The sequence below is a fragment of the Amblyraja radiata genome, chromosome 7 (assembly GCF_010909765.2).
Source record: "Amblyraja radiata isolate CabotCenter1 chromosome 7, sAmbRad1.1.pri, whole genome shotgun sequence".
Lineage (NCBI taxonomy): Eukaryota > Metazoa > Chordata > Chondrichthyes > Rajiformes > Rajidae > Amblyraja > Amblyraja radiata.
Window position 1 is genome coordinate 20,186,279 of NC_045962.1, and position 21,907 is coordinate 20,208,185.

A 21,907-nucleotide genomic window follows, 5' to 3' on the forward strand; every position below is an offset into this window, starting at 1 on the left:
CTGCAGGTCCTTGTGTCTGCATTCTGTGCTTTGAACATAAGATCAGAAAACTATCAAATATTTTTGCTCTCAACCTCATAAGGTCATAAGGAATAGAATTAGGCCATTCGGCCCATCGAGTCTACTCTGCCATTCAATCATGGCTGATCTTATCTCTCCCTCCTAACCCCATTCTCCTGCCTTCTCCCCATACCTGTACTAATCAAGAATCTATCTATCTCTGCCTTAAATTACGCAAACAAATGCAAGTTGTTGTTAAGATATTGAAATCAGAAGAATGAAAGAATGCAAGAGCGTGAGAAAGAAAAGTATGAGAAGTTACATGCCCGCCTGTGCTAGTTTCACTATCCTATAGGGTTAATGCCTCATCTTTCACTGCAGCACATAACACAAAGGTACAGGACAAGAACGCAGCGTTCCACAACATCTCTCTGGAACATGATGCCAAGATAAACTAATCTCTTCTGCCAGCACATGAATCAAACCCTTCCATTCACTGCACATTCATGCGCAGACAGTAGCATTAACCAATTTCCTTTAAAATCCACAATCTATTTAGTTGTGACTTGAACATACCCAGTGACCAAAACTCCATCATCTTCTTTGGTAGAGACTATGACTCATGTTTCTAGACAGCAGACAGCCTGGGGAAACATCCACCTGTCAACTTACATATACTCCCCTTTATTTTCCTTCAAAGGACAGATAATGCTTTAAAAACTCACACAGCATCTGTGGAGAGAGAAATAGATTTCCTTTTAAGGTCAATCCCACTTCATCAGAACCTTTCATTTGGTTTGACTGTTGAGGGGTATTCAGGGGTTATCAGATGATAAAGCAACTATTGATTCAAAACAAAAAACAGTCTTCGGAATATCTGATGTACTGTACTTTGAAAGCAGTAATCTGTTTGAGATTAAAAGGACAATTTTGCAAACCTTTTCTCCCAGCTTTCTTCCCCCTCCACCCCCCTCTCCACAATCAGTCTGAAGAAGGGTCCCGTCCCAAAACTTCACCAATCCATGTTGTCCAGAGATGTTGCCTGACCCGCTGAGCTTTGCAAGCAGACACGTTGGTTACTCATATGTATGACCTTGACCCGTTCCTGAATGCATCATCCAAATGCAAGACTTTGGGGAATGTTTATCTGCCTACATCAAACCAGCAATCTTCATCATAATGGAGACACAAAGAAATGCAAATGCTGGTTTACAAAATAAACCATCCTATGCCGTAGTAACTCAGCAGGTCAGGCAGCATTTATGGAGAACATGAATATTATTATTATTATTTTTTTTTTTTTTTAATTAAACTTTTATTTCAGACTCAAGGTTCAGATAAAAGACGACATTACATAGAATACATTGCATATAAAAACACCATAAAATATATATGAAAGCTTAGTAAATTACTTATGAGCATCATAAATGATATATAAAAACACATAACATGGTTTAAAATCCAGAATAAAAAGAAAGATCAGTGCCCTACGAGGCAACTATATCAATGTCTCCACAACTGGGATGGGTAGCGTGTAGTGCCAAACCTTATGGTTGATAAGACCAAGATAATTTCATTTTCAGAGTAATTAATCCTACAAATAAATTCATACATATGATGTCTTAGGATAGCTTGTAAAGTATTGACTCCTGCAGCCACAAACATTTCACTTGCACTACACCATCTAGGTTTCTTTAGTAATATTCCCATGGCATCATTATAAGCTACTTTAAGTCTCTGTAAACTTGTTTTTCTGTAGTTTGACCACAGGTGTGCAGTATAGAGTGGTGTACAATATGCTCTGAACAGAGACATCTTCACTACATCTGTACACGCACCAAAATTGTGTAAGAGAATATTTGCTTGTACATACAGCATACAGCGTTGCCTATAAATATCCTTATCATCTGTCATTTGTTCTGTAATAAAACGTCCAAGATATTTTACCTTATTACAGACACTAAGATTATTGTCAGACAATTAAAAATCAGGAAATTTTAGTCATTGATCCTCTTTGATTCTACAGATCATAACAGCACTCTTACCAGCATTAGATTTGATATCATGTTCCACACCATACGCAGAACATATAGTAAGGAGCTGCTGGAGACCAGCGCTAGATGGACTAAAGACCACAAGATCATCTGCATACATAATATAGTTCACTAAAATATTATCAATCATGCACCCAGTGTTACAGGCTTTCAATTGCTTGAACAGATCATCAACATGAAGATTAAAAAGGACTGGGGACAAAATTCCCCCTTGTCTAACCCCAAATGGGGCTGAGACCCTGTTGCCTCATTTTACTTGTATAGGCTGGTGGGCATACGAGTATGCCAGAATTCTCACAATGTATATAGGCACCCCTCTTTGACTCAATTTAACAAACAACTTTCTATGATTAACACGATCAAAGGCTTTGGAAGCATCAATAAAACACATAAGAATAGAAGAGTTTTTACCTCTATATTTGTTTACAATCTCCTATAGGGCATACATACACAAGTCAGTGCCATGCTTAGCTTTAAAACCAAACTGGTTATCTGTGGAGTTAACAAACAAATTTAATCTATCCAGCAGAATTCTTTCCTGAACTTTTGATAATATGTTGGCTAAAGCTATGGGCCTGTAATTATTTAGGCTGCCTACTTTACCAGCTTTGTCCTTAATGACCGGCACCAGCAGAACAGACAACATTGAGTCTGATAACAAACCATGAATCATAAAGCCAGTTAAACAAATAGCAAGGACAGGAGCTATCCTCATACTCGCATACTTAAGATGTCAGCAGAAATATGATCTAAGCTACTTGCTTTGTTGTTGGACAGCTTGTGCATGGCATGATACACCTCATAATCACCATTGAGTCATTAGTCTCAATTTTGTCCACCCTATACAAATAACCTTGGACACAGTTGAAAAAAGTACTATAATGCTGTCTCCATAACTCCGCGATATTAGCTGTTCCGGAGTTTCCATCTACAGTGCATGGTAGAAATGTTTTGCAGCTGTCAAGAGCTCTCACTTCTTTCCAAAAATCAGTAGCATTGTTACTTAGCAGCTTCTTAGCCATGGAATCAGCCCTCATAGCTTGCTCATATTTACAGATGAAGCGAACAGCATACTGATATCTTGCATTAGTGAGCTTCTTGTACTCAAGCACAGGCCCTTGTCTGGGTCTACCTGCCATAGCCCATGATTTGGTGGCTTCACGGGCTTCAGTATGATACTCAGCTACATACTTATTCCAGCCAGGCCTAATGTTATGTGTCTTATTTTTATGGTTGCAGTAGGGCTTACTGCCTACATATAAGGCGCTTACTATATCATTATACATGGAGCAGATATCTCTCCTATGCTTCATATCTTTACAATTAACATTACTACATATTATTGAATCTTTAGGTAGATGAATATTGCTTAAGGAAATTACGTTTAGTCTTAAAAAGGGTTGCACCCCAAAACGTTACCTATCCATGTTCCCCAGAGTTTGCCTGACCCTGCTGATTTTCTCCAGCTGATTTTCTCCAGCACCTTGCACATCTTCAGCTTAAGTTATTTCACATCACTGTGATAGGGATGAAGTAAGCTTCCAGACCAGACATTTGTTATTTGACACATCAAACATGGCTATATCCGTATTTGCCTGACTATTAATAATTGGGGCATTAATGTATTTAGGCGAGTCAGCCCTTACAACACTAATTTTGGCTATCCAGGCTCTTTGTTCTCAGAAGTTTTCAACTATCCATTTGAATAAATGAGTCCCAGCAAAGGTGCTTGCATATTCAGAGGTGCATTGGGTACTACAATATGCCCCTATTATAAATATGCAACTGTTAAGTTACTTATCTACGCTCAAAATATTAAAGCTTAGTAGATAATTATAGCCACTGAAATTGTGGTTAATCATATAATGTTGTCTTTGTGCTTAAAACATATATAAACTTGATGTATTTTGTGTTTGGGATTTCTGCGGAGAAAATGTCCGTAAGAATGTCTGTATCTCTTAATGAACATAGACTTTTGGATCAATCTTCTTCTGCCACCAAATGGCTTGGTTCACAAAGTCACAGCAGCCACTATTGTAAGTGTAATGCCACTAGCGAATAATGGAGGGACCCAGAAAGCAGAGAAATACTGGCCTTTTTGCTTAACATCTGTTACAGGGAAATTGCTGGTGTTCATCACGGAACTAATAGTTGGCCATTTAGAAACCCATAAACATACACACAGAATCAACATGGTTTTACGAAAGGGAAAATAGTGTTTTCCAAATTTGCTAGAGCTCTTTACAAATGTGACAAACAAGGCAGATAAAAGGGGTACAATTCGATTATGTGTATTTGGATTTCAAGAAGACCGTGCAAAATGGTTATTGCACAACTTTGGGTAATATAGTAGAACCTGGAACATAGAACAGTACAGCATAAAAATCGTCCATTTGGCCCACAATATCACACGATGACAAGGCCAACTGTTTACTGTCTGCACATAATACATATCCCTCCAATCCCTGCTTATCCATATGCCTATCCAAACATCTCCCCCAAACACTCTCTCTTCTCTTCTCTCTCATCAGGCAAGGCACAAAAGTGTGAAAACGCACACCTCCAGATTCCTTTTTTCCCCAGCTGTCATCAGGCAACTGAACCTTCCTCTCACTGACTAGAGAATGATCCTAGTCCTATCATCCACCTCATTGGAGACCCTTGGAATATCTTAAACAGACTTTACTGGACTTCATCCTGCACTAAACATTATTCCCTGTATCCAATATCTGTACACTGGAGATGGCTTGATTGTAATCATGTATAGTCTTTCAACGGACTGGATAGCACACAACAAAACAGCTTTTCACTGTACCTCAGTACACGTGACAATAAACTAAACTTCCTCATTTCTGCCTCAACCACTACCCCAGCAGTACATTCCATCATGCACTGGAATGGAAAGGGAAATGGCCAATAGGAAATTGAGAATCAATGGGTCACTTTTGGACTTACAATCGGTGACTGTCGGGGTACCATAGTTATAAACATGGGGTCTCGGCTATTTACAACCTACATTGATGATTTAAATGAGAGGACTAAATATACTTGGCCAAATCTGACAATGGGACAAAAGGCAGGAAAATTAGAAAGTTATGAGGAGGAACCAAATGACCTGCAAAAGAATGCAGATAGTTTAAGAGAATGGGCACCAAGTGATAGATTAAATATAATTGGGGAAGATGTGAGTTATCTACCTTAGAAGGGGAAGAAAAAAAAAATTATTTAAGTAATGTGAGACTACAAAATGTTAAAGTACAAGAGATCTGGGCTCCTAGCACACGAAACATAGAAGGTTAGCATGCAGGTACAATAAATCATACGGGAGCAAAGATCGCCCCATCGGCGGAAGGCTCAAGGCCCCCAACCGTGGGAGGACAAAGAAGGGAAGAGATTGAACTTTTTTTCGACTTCCATCACAGTGAGGAACTTGCAGGAGTCACTGTGGTGGATGCTTATGTTAAAATGTATTTTGTCTGTTCTGTTGCTTTTTATTGGTATGACTGTTTAAAATGGCAAATAAAATTCCTCGAATGTTGCAAAATATACTTGGCTAATAAAGTATTATTGCGATTGTGATTGTGATTGATTGTGATTGTGTGATTGTGATTGTGGGTCCTCATCCTTCCTCTTCCAAAGTCCACAATCAGTGTTTTTTCTGATATTGAGTGTCAGGTTGTTGTGCTGGCACCATTTGGTCAATCGGTCGATCTCACTTCTATACTTTGGCTCATCACCATCTGTAATTTGTCCAACAATTGTGGTGTCGTCGGCGAACTTGAAGATAGAGTTCGCCCTGTGTCCGGCTACACAGTCATGAGTATAGAGTGAGTAGAGCAGGGGGCTGAGCACGCAGCCTTGAGGTGCTCCCGCACTGATTGTTAATGAGGAAGAAATATTTCTGCCAATTCGAACAGACGGTGGTCTGTGGATGAGGAAGTCGAGGATCCAATCGCAGAGACCCAGTTCCGTGAGCTTGGTAACCTGCTTTTTTTTAAATCAAAATTATTTGTTCAAATATTAAAATAATATATAGTACAGTAAAAAACAAAACAGAACCCACCACCATAATACACGAGAAACGATAAACTATTATACAACTATCTTAGACTCCTTGTCAAGGATGCATTCAACTCCCCGCGGTGCCCAGCGGTCACAGAAATCCCCCAGGGCGCCTGTGGACTCTCTCTAATACCACCCGGGCATGGACGTAACCGCAGAAAAGGGACAGGTAGCTGGCTCGAGCAGAGCCCTCTTCCACCGGGCACCGCGGCTCACGTACGGCCAGCTTGGCCAGGTCCAGGAGCAACCCTACCAGGACATCGTCGGCCCTACCCTCTCCCTTATGCACAGGGTGTCCGAAGATGAGGATGGTGGGTGAGAAGTGCAGCCACAAGGCAAGGAGCAGCCCCTTTAGATAATGGAACAGGGGCTGCAGCCTCACACACTCCATATACACGTGGAACACAGACTCTTCTTGCCCGCAAAAGTGGCAGGTGGCTGGCGAGTCTGTGAACCGCGCGGTAACCAGCTTGCTTGCTTTATTTTAATGATTTCTATTTTTATTTTATTCAATTATTACAAATAATTGTTATAGAATTTGGGGGAAAAATTTGTCAAAGGATGAAAAGGACAGAACATTCTCTAATAACATCTTACTTAGCTTATCCAACCAGTAGCTGAACCATAAGGTCTTCAGAAGTTGTAAATCCCATCTATAGTTGGCACCTACCATAGGTTCCTCTTGAAACATATTCCAGTTACCCAACACTCATTAAGTGGCAAAGTTTGTCCTCAGGTTCCTATTAAATCTTGCCAATCCCACTTTAAACCTATAGCCTTCAGTTCCTGATTTCAGCAAAATAGTATTCCAGTTCTTTTCAGCCCTTCGTAAATAGAGGCATAACATTCCACATTCCATTCGTCTGCCACCTCTCCAAATCTAACAGTGATTCATATACAGTATCTCAACCAGGACACTTGTAATTTCTTCTTTAGCTTCTCACAGTGTCCTTGGATATATCTGATCTGGCCCAGGAGATTTATCTGCTTTCACAGGTCTTACGATGTTAGCTATAGGTTAGTTGGATCATATTGGATCCTCAATGCTCAAATATTATGTCGAGATTTTGAAATCAAAAGATAGCTTCAGGTGTTGCCTGGTGGATATAAAAAAAAAACACATTACAGATATCTCTCATGTAATGTTGTTAGTTATCTGCATTTAGCCAGGAAACATTGCAAATGCCTGAGCAGCCAGTTTAGTGAGAATAAAATTGTTCCTGATCTCATCAATCATTCCTTCTGCAAGTGTGCTGATGTTTGGACAAGGAGTGAGTGTGGGATTGGGTTCTGATATCCCTCTGATCACGAAGGCCTACATAAACATGAATAACAATGAGAGACATTCAAGATAGGTGAGCATTCTGTCATAGGTTTACCCTTTTGGGGATAGAGAGGAAAGGGGAAGACAATAGACAATAGGTGCAGAAGCAGGCCATTTGGCCCTTCGAGCCAGCACCGCCATTCAATGTGATCAAGGCTGATCATCCCCAATCAGTACCCCGTTCCTGCCTCCTCCCCATATCCCCGCTATTTTTAAGAGCCCTATCTAGCTCTCTCATGAAAGCATCCAGAGAACCTGCCTCCACCGCCCTCTGAGGCAGAGAATTCCACACACTCACCACTCTCTGTGAGAAAAAGTGTTTCCTCGTCTCCGTTCTAAATGGCTTACTCCTTATTCTGGCCCCTGGTTCTGGACTCCCCCAACATTGGGAACATGTTTCCTGCCTCTAGTGTGTCCAAGCCCTTAACAATCTTATATGTTTCAATGAGATGCCCTCTCATCCTTCTAAACTCCAGAGTGTACAAGACAATTTGGAGCAAAACACCAAAACTAAGTCTTGAGAAAAAGTAAATAAAGAAATAGATTCCAGGCTAATACTTGGCTAATAAAGTATTATTGCGATTGTGATTGTGATTGATTGTGATTGTGTGATTGTGATTGTGGGTCCTCATCCTTCCTCTTCCAAAGTCCACAATCAGTTTATTGTTTTTTCTGATATTGAGAGTCAGGTTGTTGTGCTGGCACCATTTGGTCAATCGGTCGATCTCACTTCTATACTTTGGCTCATCACCATCTGTAATTTGTCCAACAACTGTGGTGTCGTCGGCGAACTTGAAGATAGAGTTCGCCCTGTGTCCGGCTACACAGTCATGAGTATAGAGTGAGTAGAGCAGGGGGCTGAGCACGCAGCCTTGAGGTGCTCCCGCACTGATTGTTAATGAGGAAGAAATATTTCTGCCAATTCGAACAGACGGTGGTCTGTGGATGAGGAAGTCGAGGATCCAATCGCAGAGACCCAGTTCCGTGAGCTTGGTAACCTGCTTTTTTTTAAATCAAAATTATTTGTTCAAATATTAAAATAATATATAGTACAGTAAAAAACAAAACAGAACCCACCACCATAATACACGAGAAACGATAAACTATTATACAACTATCTTAGACTCCTTGTCAAGGATGCATTCAACTCCCCGCGGTGCCCAGCGGTCACAGAAATCCCCCAGGGCGCCTGTGGACTCTCTCTAATACCACCCGGGCATGGACGTAACCGCAGAAAAGGGACAGGTAGCTGGCTCGAGCAGAGCCCTCTTCCACCGGGCACCGCGGCTCACGTACGGCCAGCTTGGCCAGGTCCAGGAGCAACCCTACCAGGACATCGTCGGCCCTACCCTCTCCCTTATGCACAGGGTGTCCGAAGATGAGGATGGTGGGTGAGAAGTGCAGCCACAAGGCAAGGAGCAGCCCCTTTAGATAATGGAACAGGGGCTGCAGCCTCACACACTCCATATACACGTGGAACACAGACTCTTCTTGCCCGCAAAAGTGGCAGGTGGCTGGCGAGTCTGTGAACCGCGCGGTAACCAGCTTGCTTGCTTTATTTTAATGATTACTATTTTTATTTTATTCAATTATTATAAATAATTGTTATAGAATTTGGGGGGGAAATTTGTCAAAGGATGAAAAGGACAGAACATTCTCTAATAACATCTTACTTAACTTATCCAACCAGTAGCTGAACCATAAGGTCTACAGAAGTTGTAAATCCCATCTATAGTTGGCACCTACCATAGGTTCCTCTTGAAACATATTCCAGTTACCCAACACTCATTAAGTGGCAAAGTTGCTCCTCAGGTTCCTATTAAATCTTGCCAATCCCACCTTAAACCTATAGCCTTCAGTTCCTGATTTCAGCAAAATAGTATTCCAGTTCTTTTCAGCCCTTCGTAAATAGAGGCATAACATTAGCCACATTCCATTCGTCTGCCACCTCTCCAAATCTAACAGCGATTCATATACAGTATCTCAACCAGGACACTTGTAATTTCTTCTTTAGCTCCTCACAGTGTCCTTGGATATATCTGATCTGGCCCAGGAGATTTATCTGCCTTCACAGGTCTTACGATGTTAGCTATAGGTTAGTTGGATCATATTGGATCCTCAATGCTCAAATATTATGTCGAGATTTTGAAATCAAAAGATAGCTTCAGGTGTTGCCTGGTGGATATTAAAAAAAAACACATTACAGATATCTCTCATGTAATGTTGTTAGTTATCTGCATTTAGCCAGGAAACATTGCAAATGCCTGAACGGCCAGTTTAGTGAGAATAAAATTGTTCCTGATCTCATCAATCATTCCTTCTGCAAGTGTGCTGATGTTTGGACAAGGAGTGAGTGTGGGATTGGGTTCTGATATCCCTCTGACCACGAAGGCCTACATAAACATGAATAACAATGAGAGACATTCAAGATAGGTGAGCATTCTGTCATAGGTTTACCCTTTTGGGGATAGAGAGGAAAGGGGAAGACAATAGACAATAGGTGCAGGAGTAGGCCATTTGGCCCTTCGAGCCAGCACCGCCATTCAATGTGATCAAGGCTGATCATCCCCAATCAGTACCCCGTTCCTGCCTTCTCCCCATATCCCCGCTATTTTTAAGAGCCCTATCTAGCTCTCTCTTGAAAGGATCCAGAGAACCTGCCTCCACAGCCCTCTGAGGCAGAGAATTCCACACTCACCACTCTCTGTGAGAAAAAGTGTTTCCTCGTCTCCGTTCTAAATGGCTTACTCCTTATTCTTAAACTGTGGCCCCTGGTTCTGGACTCCCCCAACATCGGGAACATGTTTCCTGCCTCTAGTGTGTCCAAGCCCTTAACAATCTTATATGTTTCAATGAGATGCCCTCTCATCCTTCTAAACTCCAGAGTGTACAAGACAATTTGGAGCAAAACACCAAAACTAAGTCTTGAGAAAAAGTAAATAAAGAAATAGATTCCAGGCTTGAATTTAAAATGCTTTAAAGCATAGAATGGAGAAAACACTAGTGGCTGAGTGAAAATAGCAGTACAATTGTTCGTCAGTGCTGAAGGTAAACGTTCCAATTACAATGCTGTGTCGTCCTATCCTTGACTGAGTTGGTGACATTGTCCATTCTAAGCCAGGCAGGTGCATGTTTGAATCTTCACCCCACACACTTAGATCAAAAACCAAGACTGATACCCCAGTCCGCGTCTCTATTGGAGACGCCCTTTTCTGGATGAGGAGGGGTCTCAACCGGAAACGCTACCCATTCCTTCTCTCCAGAGATGCTGCCTGTCCCGCTGAGTTACTCCAACATTTTGTGGCTATCTTCGGTTTAAACCAGCATGTGCAGTTCCTTCCTTCCTATACAGTAAAATGGTCCTCTCTGCTCAGTGAAATGGATGAAAATCGACGGTGCAAACACTATTTCAATGAATATCATTAGAGATAAACCCAGAGTCCTGGTCAATTTTTATCCCCTCTCCCAACATCATAAAAGCAGACGATCTCCTCATTATTACATTGAGGCTGCTTGCAGTGGGCAAATTAGCCACTTTGTTTCCTACATTACAACAGTGAATACAATTTGAAACCAAGTGGTAGTGTTTCAGGATGACTTGAGGCTACAAAAGATGTTGTACTAAATGTAATTCTCTTTTGATCCTTTTTATTTGTACATCAAGGTCAGCAGATGTGATTTACAACCTCCTAGACGACCTGTAAATTATAGTTGCTTACAATGATTGTCACTTTGGAGCAAAGTATGGCAACACGCAATAAAATTCCACTCATGTGTTTGTAAATGGGTGAATGTAATCAATAAATCACCCAACTAACTACCAGGTATACTTGATACATGGCTGCCCATGGCATTTGGTTTGTGGCTCAGTGCTTTTATCACTTTGTCTATAAACTTTATTGAGCCATTTATGGCAGTTTTGGGGGGAAAATAAAATGCTATGAAAAGTTACACACAAACTTTTATGAGAAGGGATTGTGTGAACAGCCACACATTGCCATCGAGTTTAGAAACATTGAACTGTTATATCTGGCTGGATACAATTTGCATAAAGATGGATATTTATTTGGGTGTACAATTAGGTGTATTTGTTTGGGTTATGTTGATGTGGGAATGCATTACCATTAGTAGATAACAGTGGTGTCCTGCAGTCTTTATGCATGTTGGTGACTGATCAGGAAACCAACAAAAGTGGTAAAATACATTTACGCATTTAGTGTTAATAGTAGGGGAAAAGCTGATAAAGAAGCCGTCAAAGGGAAGAATAGTAGGAAATGGTTCTAACATGTTTTAGTTGATCTCCTTTAATGTAGAATCAAGGTCCTGGAGATGCTGGTTACACGATAGGACACAAAGTGTTGGAGTAACAGCAAATCAAACAGCATCTCTGGATAACATGGACAGGTATTGTTTTGGGTCGATCTGAAGAAGGATCCCGATGCAAAACGTCTCCTATCCTTGTTCTCCAGAGATGTTGCTTGAATCGCTGAATTACTCCAGCACTTTTTTGTCCTTTTGATCTGCTTTGTTATTTCTTATGGGGACATGTATTCAGTTTATAGGACTTTGTTTAGGCCGCATTTGGAGTATTGTGCGTGGTTCTGGTCACCCCATTACAGGAAGGACATGGAGGCTTAGGTGAGGGTGCAGAGAGGTTTACTATAATGCTGTCTGGATTAGAAGATATTAGCTATGAGAAAAGGCTGGACACATTTGGATTGTTTTCTCTGGTGTTGGAGGCTGAGGGAGAAACATGACAGAAGTATATAATATTCTGAGAGGCATAGGTAGGGTGTAAATTGAAGGCATAAATCAGAACCTTTTGGGGTGGGGAACTATTTTCATGGCAAGGTATAAACAATTTTTAGCAAGCAGCTAGGTTGGACAGTATCTCGGCATTGAGCTGCTGGAAAAGTACTTCAGTGAGTGAATGATGGAAAATAGACAAAGTAGTTTTTGTGAATAATACATCAGCTAGTTTGAGATAATTTTATCTACTTCAACATTAGAAGTTAAAAAGTTTATCTAGGATTGCAGGAGGCTAATGCTTATCAAGATGCCTTTAGACTTTAGACTTTAACTTAGATTTCAGAGACACAATACAGAAACTGGCCCCTTGGCCCACCATGTCCACGCCGACCAGCGATCACCCCATACACTAGCACTATCCTACACACTTGGAACAATTTAACCATTTTTACCAAAGCCACGTCTTTGGAGTGTGGGAGGAAACCGAAGCACCCAGAAAATTCCACAGGGTCACAGGGAGAAAGTACAAGACAGCACCGTAGTCAGGATCAAACCCGGGTCACTGGTACTATAAGGCAGCAACTCCACCGGTGCTCCATTGTGCCGCTATTGTGCCTGCAGGATATACTGTATGTTTTCAGGAACTGAGTTACTGAAAAGCTTCCTAGTATTTTAATCCTGGAATTACAAGCAGATTCATCCCAAACTAAGGCACAGAGTTTTGATATAAAGTTATCAACCCGAATATTCTCTCTACTTTTTTCCCCATGACTGCCTGACCTGCTGAGTATTTCCCGCATTTTTTGTTTTTATTTGGATTTTCAACATCAGCACTTTTTCCTGATTTTCACTTACTTGGTGTTCCCAATGGATTTGGGATTATAAATGGGGAATCTTAATAAAATCCTGCTTGAAAACATCAAGGCTGACTATTAATTTGCGGCTGATGGTACAATTACCCATAACCGAAAGACTATGAAAAATGTTGGCCCTTATAAATGTTTTATATATACATGCTGAAAAATAGGCAAGAATAAAGTTGAAATTTATCCAGGAATTCAAATATAGTCAGCTCTAAATTATTATTGTAGATCAAAATTCTTTTTAAAAGTTTATAATATTGCAGTTATCAAAATATGGTATGTTTAAGGTGTCCATACTTGGCTAAGTCCCCCAACTGATCCGCAATTCCGTGTCCCTCACCATCTTCCAGTCCCGCCTCAAGACCCATCTCTTCACCTCTGCCTATCCTTAGCCCCACGTCCCCCTCCCTTTTCATCTGTGCTTGAATTGCCTCATATTGTGTTTTGAATTAACCATATAACCATATAACAATTACAGCACGGAAACAGGCCATCTCGGCCCTACAAGTCCGTGCCGAACAACTTTTTTCCCTTAGTCCCACCTGCCTGCACTCATACCATAACCCTCCATTCCCTTCTCATCCATATGCCTATCCAATTTATTTTTAAATGATACCAACGAACCTGCCGCCACCACTTCCACTGGAAGCTCATTCCACACCGCTACCACTCTCTGAGTAAAGAAGTTCCCCCTCATGTTACCCCTAAACATCTGTCCCAGAATTGAATTCTGTCTTTAATTTGTGTACTAGTCATGTCTCTACTATTTATTTCATTCTGCATACATGTTTTTCCTCTACTTGCTAAATTTTTGTAAGGTGTCCTTGAGACTCTTGAAAGGCACCCATAAATAAAATGTATTATTATTATTATTAAGTTGCTCCTTAATGGGTGGCACAGTGGCGAAGTGGTAAGGTGACGCCTTACAATGCCAGAGACCAGGGATCAATCCTGACCATTTAGTCTGTATGGAGTTTGTATGTTCTCTCCGTGACCACATGAGTTGTTCCCGGGTGCTCCGGTTTCCTCCCACATTCCAAAGATGTACAGGTTTGTAGGTTAATTGGCTTCAGTTGTAAAATGTTCCTAGTGTGTAGATGGTGCAGGTGCACAGGGATCGCTGGTCTGCGCGGACTCGGTGGGCCGAAGGGCCTGTTTCCGCGCTGTATCTCAAAACTAAACTAATCTAAATGTGTCAACTTTCATTTTTGGACACTTTGATCTAACGGGCACATCCTGATGACAAGGACAGTGAGGAGAAAATCCTCATCACAGGGTTGACTGGGAAAGTGTCCAGAAACAAAGCTATTTCAATCTTGCAAGGAATGGATGAGTGAGGACCATGCAGAAATAGAAAAGATATTAAATGTAGTAAGTAAAATTGGAACACTATTTTAAAGCAGAGCAGAATATTAGAACAAAGACACAGGGGAAATTCAATTTAGGATTAACGTCAGGAAGGATTTCTTCATATATTGGTGATCAATAGGATAGGACAAGAGAGAATGAAAGCATTTGATCCATTCAAGAATCAATTAGTTGATGTGATGAAAATGCTAAGATTTTGCTTACAGAATAGACCAGCTGAAATGGTTTCCTGCTTTCCTACATTGTGAGCTTGTAAACAAAGTGTTTTCATTGCAGATAAGTGCCTTGTGGCCAGAATCACCTGGATTGTTAACTGTGTGTGTCTTTAGAACCCACATGATAAAAGACTTTAGAATGGACATGATCTTTCTCTAGTTTCCCTTCACGTTTCCTTTGTGTAATGCAGATAAATAAAAGCATTGCAGAAAGTCAATTTTCTTTAGTAGAAGTGGGCTTCCATGTAGAAACAAAGAAACCCGATCTGAAACGTCACCCATCCCTTATCTCCAGAGATGCTGCATGACCCATTGAGTTACTCCAGCACTTTGTGTCTATCTTTGGGCCTCCTTGTATTTAGGAAGGTTAACTTTACTTACAAAACTTCAACAAGAACAGTTTCCAAGTATCTAACATGGGCAGGCCATACACAGTGAATGGCAGGACTCTGGGGAGTGTTGTAGAGCAGGGGGATCGAGGAGTACAGGTACATAGTTCCTTGAATGTGGCATCACAGGTAAGGGCCGTCAAAATGGCATTTGGCAGATTGGCCTTCATCAGTTAGAGTATTGAGTATAGAAGTTGGGAGGTCATGTTGCAGTTGCATAAGATGTTGATGAGACCACATTTGGAGTATTGTATTCAGTTTTGGGCACCATGGTATAGGATAGTTGTTGTCAAGCTGGTATGGGTGTAGAGAAGATTTATACTTAAATTTATACCATGAAAATTAGTATGTTTTGAAATGCAGAGTATTTGAAAGATATTGGGCTTTCTCCTTGCATATATATAGTTAGACATGTGCCATGTGGTCAGTATTTGCCAATAACACTAAAATCAATGGGGATGGAGTTGAAGCAGAACAAAAGTAGAAATACAGGTCAGGCAGCATCTGTGGAGATAAAATTAGTTGATATTTCAGGTCAAATGGACTTTCATCAGTACTGATATACAAGTTGTGAGAATCATCCAAGCGAATGTAACAGTGAATAGTTGGAGGTGTTGAATTCAATCAGGCATTGCCTTCTCTCACTGTTAGCCACATCTAAACCCAGAACAAAACCTGTCTCACCGACACTGAAGTTGCTTGCCCGCAATCTCTGGAAGGGTCATTTAGTAGATGCAGTGAGAGTTTAACACCGTTTGCCCTCATCTATCAAGATCCTGGCGCCTACATTTATAATTCTTCTGCATGCAGTTGGGAATATTTGCACAACAGACTCCTGAAACAGGGTGACAATCTGATATAAATGAAGGTTGCATTGGCTTTAGATTGTCATGATGTTGAAGCCTTCTAAATGAACCACTCCAGAAATATCCAACATTAACCAGACTGTAAAACAGCTGGACACAAACAGACCAGTCACTCACCACAACATCTGATTCCACATTACACAAAAGGAGTATTGCAAACATAATGTAACATCCAACCAATCAAAGTCACCATTTTGCTTTACATTGCAAAACGACTCCCAACCTGAATTTATAGGGAGTGACATTTCTGACATGTATCTTTGAGGCTCATACTGTACGTGAAACAGATTTTTCACTGAGCGGCATTGAGTATTAGGTGATTTATATGGAATGCATGAGAACGCAAATAACTATTAAATACATGCCCCACAAGCAAAAAACATCCACAGCCAATTTCATTCAGGCAAGAATTGCCATAGACGCACTACACATGTTGTTGTGCATTCAAAAGCAAAAGTTTGCCAAGATTAAGCTGCAGTCCAAGGTAGCATTCGTTTTGGAAAAAAGGGAGAAGAATATAGGGAAGCTTCTATCTGTATCCCTTCACCGCTGCTTAATGAATCTGGGCTGGGTTTCCACCCGAGCTTATCTGAGTTGTCAAGCCTTCCTAGCGCCTGAGGCTATCTATAGTCAGAGCATCAGCTCCTGCTGGAACCCAGAGAGTTGTGATTTTGTGGAATTCTCTGCCTCAGAAGGCAGTGGAAGCCAATTCACTGGATGCATTCAAAAGAGAGTTAGATAGAGCTCTTAGGGCTAGCGGAATCAAGGAATATGAGGAGAAGGCAGGAACGGGGTATTGATTGCCGATGTTCAGCCATGTTCACATTGAATGGTGCTACTGGCGAGGGGCTGAATGGCCTACCCCTGCACCTATTTTCTATGTATCTATGAGTAAGCCTACCTAAAGACAGACACAAAATGCTGGAGTAACTCAGCGTGACAGGCACCATCTCTGGAGATAAGGAATGGGTGACGTTTCGGGTCGAGACCCTTCTTCAGACCTGTCACCCATTCCTTCCCTCCAGAGATGCTGCTTGTCCCACTGAGTCACTCCAGCATTTTGTGTCTATCTTTGATGTAAGGCAGTATCTGCAGTTCCTTCCTGCACTCTAAGCTTGCGTATTTGGCCATTAATGACAATTAAAAAAAATCCAGGCTAAACTATACAATAGCCAAGACGGTTCACCTTTAGTTCACAGAAGCAGTTAAATTTTGCTTTACAGTTAACATTAGTCCCTGAAGGTTCCGTATGATGTGTTTAAGAGCAGTGGATCGCAACAGGCTTGCTTCCCCTATTCTTCTCATTAAACACACTGCTGTGACACACACTATCCATTTAACCATTATGTCTATGTTTTTTATAGTAACTTGGGGTCGTAGGTGCATCAGCTCCAGTTGAATATGCCACTCGGACTCTCACCCGCTCCCGCAACCCCTCCTCCTCCTTTTCCCCTGCAGGCGCCGACATCTTCCAAGGCGGAGTTTGTCACCAACTCTGGGGGAAAAGAAGGAGGAGGTCGAGGGAGTGAAGGAGTGGACGGGTGAAAGGCCAAATGAAGAGAGTGGCAGGAGGCAGAGGAGGAGACGGCGGTGGAGCAGGGAGTAGACAAGCGATGGCCATCAGGAAGAAGCGACAGCTGGTGAGAGAGAAGGGAACCTCATGTGTCCTGTCATTGGCAGCAGCCTGAAGAAAGGGCTAAAACATGAGCCACAACAACAGCGACATCAACATGACCGTGTGATGGGTGAAGAAATGCTCTTGCGAGCCGGAGGTGTTGTCGGAAGCTGGGGCTGTAACAGGCTGGGTGGGGTGGGTGAGCCAGGGTTGGCATGGGCAGGTCCGTCCGCTGTAACCAAAATCCAATATAATGGGGCCTGTTAAATCGAGGGTTTACTGTACTTAGATGTTATGCTTTTCTAAATGTATGTGACCATGGTAATTTAGACCTGGGTTATTGTTTCACTATGGCTTTCCTATCTGTCAGCCAATAAACTAGAATTACTGGGAACTGCTCCAGTATATCGAGAGGCTGAATGGAAATGGAACCAAAACATGCAGGTGCCCTCATGTGTAAATGTGCAAAAATAATTTCACAGTGCAGTTGCACATGTGATGAATAAAGCAGCATTGAATCCATTAAATATTGAGCTTAACACGACGTTTCATGAAATGTTTGGGTTCAGTTATTTTAGCGTGCAGTTCGTAAAGACAAATAGATTAGTCACAATGTTAAAATGGAAATGGTTAGACATAGCAATCATCTACAAATATTACCAAAGGCTTATATCCGTTATGAAATTGGGTCCAAAAAATTCCATCTTTAGAAAAGAAGCAATTGGTCTGTAAAAATCTAAGATATACAATATAAGGAAATATAAGGCAAATGAGTAATTCCAAAAGTAACATTGATGTATTTGTTTTGAACCACTCACAAAATGCCTTCAGCATCTTCTTGAAAGCAAACAAATTACTGGATGAAGCTGATAGTTGATGTTCTCAAATGTGAAAAATTGGAATGCGTTTGAAAATGTGTGTATGTTAAATGCGGCAAGTTATGAAGATAAGGAATAGGAGGCTCAGTCATTTGGTGAGTGATTGTGGTCAGAGCACTGCTCCGTGAATGTGCAAACAGAAGAAAGCCTTTCAATGAATAACTATTAGTTAAATTATATAACCTTGCTGTCAGAAGAAATACCATCAAAGCGGGTCCCATCGCAGCAATCAAACAGCACACTGGGAGGAAAAACATTCTAAAACTAATGGTGTGATTGTGTTAGCAAGAACTTCTGCTCAGGAGCTGAGAAACATAACCTCTTCTTCAGAAGATACAACGTGGAAATAGACCCTTCGGCCCACTGAGCCTGCGCCGACCAGCAATCCCCGCACATTAACATTATCCTACACACACTAGGGACAATTTTGAACATTTACACCAAGCCAATTAACCTACAAACCGGTACGTCTTTGAAGTGTGGGAGGAAACCAAAGATCTCGGAGAAAACACATACAGGTCACGTGGAGCACGTACAAACTCCACAAGGGCAGCACCCGTAGTCGGGATCGAACCCAGGTCTCTGGCGCTGCAAGTGCTGTAAGGCTGCAACTCTACCGCTGCGCCACCATGCCGCCCAACCGCCTGTTTTTTTCAGGATCATAGTTACTGTTGTATTAGATCATGGTTTAATCAAATTGGATCTAATCCAGAATGAGATTGGCTGTGATTAGAGAGAGAGTTTGGATCAGATTAGATTTAATCAGAAATTATGACCTAATTGGGCGTCATTTACAACAATCCAAGATTTTATTGGTTATCCAATTCTGCCTAGATGTAGGAGGGCTTGTATCTTACATTGAACCAGTATTTAGTGGCATTGCAGGTTGACAGGGTGGTGAAGAAGATTTTTTTGCATGCTGGCCTTCATCGGTAAGGGATTTGAGTATAGAAGTTAGAATATTATGTTACAGTTGTTCGAAATGTTGGTTTGAGGCCATTATAATTGCTTTGGTCACCATGTTACAGGAAAGATGCTATTAAGTTGGAAAGTGTGCAGAGAAGATATACTAGGATATTGCCAGGTCTTTTGGGCTTGAGCTAAAGGGAGAAGTTGGGCGGGCTCGAACTTTACCCCTCAGAGTGAAGGGGGCTGAGGGTGATCTTATAGAGGTATAGTATTTCTGAGTGGAAGAGATAGAATGAATGCACTGAATCTTTTTTTTTAGGTTAAGGGAATCAAGAACTGGAAGGTATTGGTTTAATTTCTTGATCAGTACAGGTGTTGGAGGTTCTGGGGAAAAGGCAGGAGAATGGAGTTGGGATGGAGAGATAGCTCAGCCATGATTGAATGGCGGTCATGGATGCTTTGGGCCGAAGGGCCTGTTTCCGTGCTGAATGACTCTATGCATCTATGACTCTATTGGCCCTGGGAGAATATCTACTTTGCCTACTGGTACAATTTACAACATGATATCTCAGAATGCACAGTTATAGAATAGTCAATTATAACACACTACCAAATATGATAAATATTATGTGGCTCCTCTTCTGATACAACCCCCATAAGCTATTGGTTATAAGCTATTGTTGAAGCTATTTTCATGCCAATTCAACTGCCAAACATGCGATAAAACATTACTAAATTATGCCTAAGCATAGCTATGCCTTTTGCTAATGATGAAAATGGGTTTGAATGTTTTTCATCACCATTAAAAACATCACAATCTTTGGCTGCTACTACTTAAAAAAAAAGTAATTCGTCCCTTCCATGAAGTTTATTGCATGAAATTGCAAACTGCTGATGGTGTGAGACGATATACTTGGAAATGGTCTTTATGCGCTTCAGAGTAAAATGCCACTTTGATTCATTGCTCCGTTATGTTATTGCTCAATTGTGTATCCAAAATTATTTTATATTATGGGAGAATGGCAGTGTATCTACATGCTTAGTCACATTAATATAACAGAACAGAAATTAATCTCGGGGAGTTAATTTCCACATCAATGTCACTGTCTGTGTCCTCATTAATTAATGCAACAAAAGTACATGATATTGTACGAAAAATATATTACAAATAAAATACTCATGTACATGTGTTGTTCCATTTCCTTACCTGCTTGTGAGCATGATCATAAGAGTTGATGTGGTTATCAAACTCCTGATGTTTGTAATATTGTTTGTCACATAATTCGCAGTAGAAGTTAGCCTTCAGATCCTCCAAAGCTTTAGTTATTGCTTTTTCTTTTTCAGCATAATCCTGTGAAGAAATCAAAGAATCCGTCAGTCCAAATGTTGTCAGTTTCAAAACATCCTTGTACCAGCTGGTTATCGGATGAATATGCAGTAATTATGCAGCCCCAAGCTTCTAATACTCCAGCTTTGTACATAAAATTTACCATGCAATAATCATAAGTAATTTCAAACATTAAAATTTGAAAGTGCTTTTTTATTTTTGCGCAGAACCAATGTAACAAACTCAGAACAAGTTTAATCATGCAGCTTTTCAAAGTGGAGTTCTGGACCCGTGTGTTTAAATGCTGACTGACCTTTGATGCAATATATTGCAAGTTGTAAAAGCTTAATGTATGATTAGCATAGGTTAAAACTTAACTATATTTCTCTGCAAAAAAAACCCCAGCTAATGTCCACTTTCACATCAGAGTAAAATAATCAGATATATCCATTCATAGTTTTTAAAAATGTATGAGTGTTTAGAAAAAAATATCTGAAATAAACATTAACACAAGACATTTCCACATGTAGAGAACTGTAATCATGAATAAAATCATGTATCTGATCATTTTGCAAATCACTTGACTTTGCTGTTGGTAAAATAGTACTTTTAAATAATATAAGCCATATTTAACTTTCCAAAACGGAAAAGTCTCCCAAGTTCACCTCCACCTGTTTGCAACAATACCTGGAGATATAGTTGCTAATATGTCGATAGTCAAACAAACCCAGGTGTTTTCATCCAGGGAAAGCTTCTTGTACACAGCAAGATTAAAAGCATAAATTGCAGTATCCAGATTGCATCTAGAGAACTAGATGTGTCACTAGGGCTGGAGTGATGATCCATGGCAGGATCTGAATCATCCACACTTAAGTCACAACCGCCTGGTGCATTTTCAATTTGAAAATAATCAGTGTTATTTTCTAATACATATAGTCAATCCAGTCATTTATTATCAATTCCTACTAATACACTTGCTTTAAAAAAGCAAAACATAGCAAACTACTCAAGATTTTATACATACCCCTACCTTTCTGTTTCTGTATTCTCTGCTGATATTTTTCATGTGGAAAATATGAGGTTATGCCCTTTGCTCAGAAGAATTAAACATATTTTTATTAAACTGTGAGAAAATAGTAAAATGCTCATGGACATACATAATTCAGTGGGCTAGTTCATGAAATACAGAAAGTAAATATGTAGGTTCAAAAAGAACATTGGAGATAAATGTAAGGAAGTCTCGATGTTATTGTATGGGGATTTGGTGAGACTACGCTATGGTGAGAAA

General features: G+C 40.7%; 1 protein-coding gene and 1 long non-coding RNA gene across 2 annotated transcripts in view; both read right to left on the reverse strand.

Moving 5' to 3' along the window:
- The window catches only part of LOC116975094, a 562,120-nt gene that overhangs the window by 126,847 nt on the left and 413,366 nt on the right, over nt 1-21,907 (reverse strand). The gene's annotated exons all lie outside the window — the stretch shown is intronic.
- Nucleotides 1-21,907, reverse strand: part of znf804a (zinc finger protein 804A) — a 256,030-nt gene that overhangs the window by 41,515 nt on the left and 192,608 nt on the right. Inside the window, exon 2 of the mRNA XM_033023805.1 lies at nt 20,500-20,643. Within this exon, the coding sequence (XP_032879696.1) occupies nt 20,500-20,643 (144 nt within the window). The remainder of the gene's footprint in view (nt 1-20,499; nt 20,644-21,907) is intronic.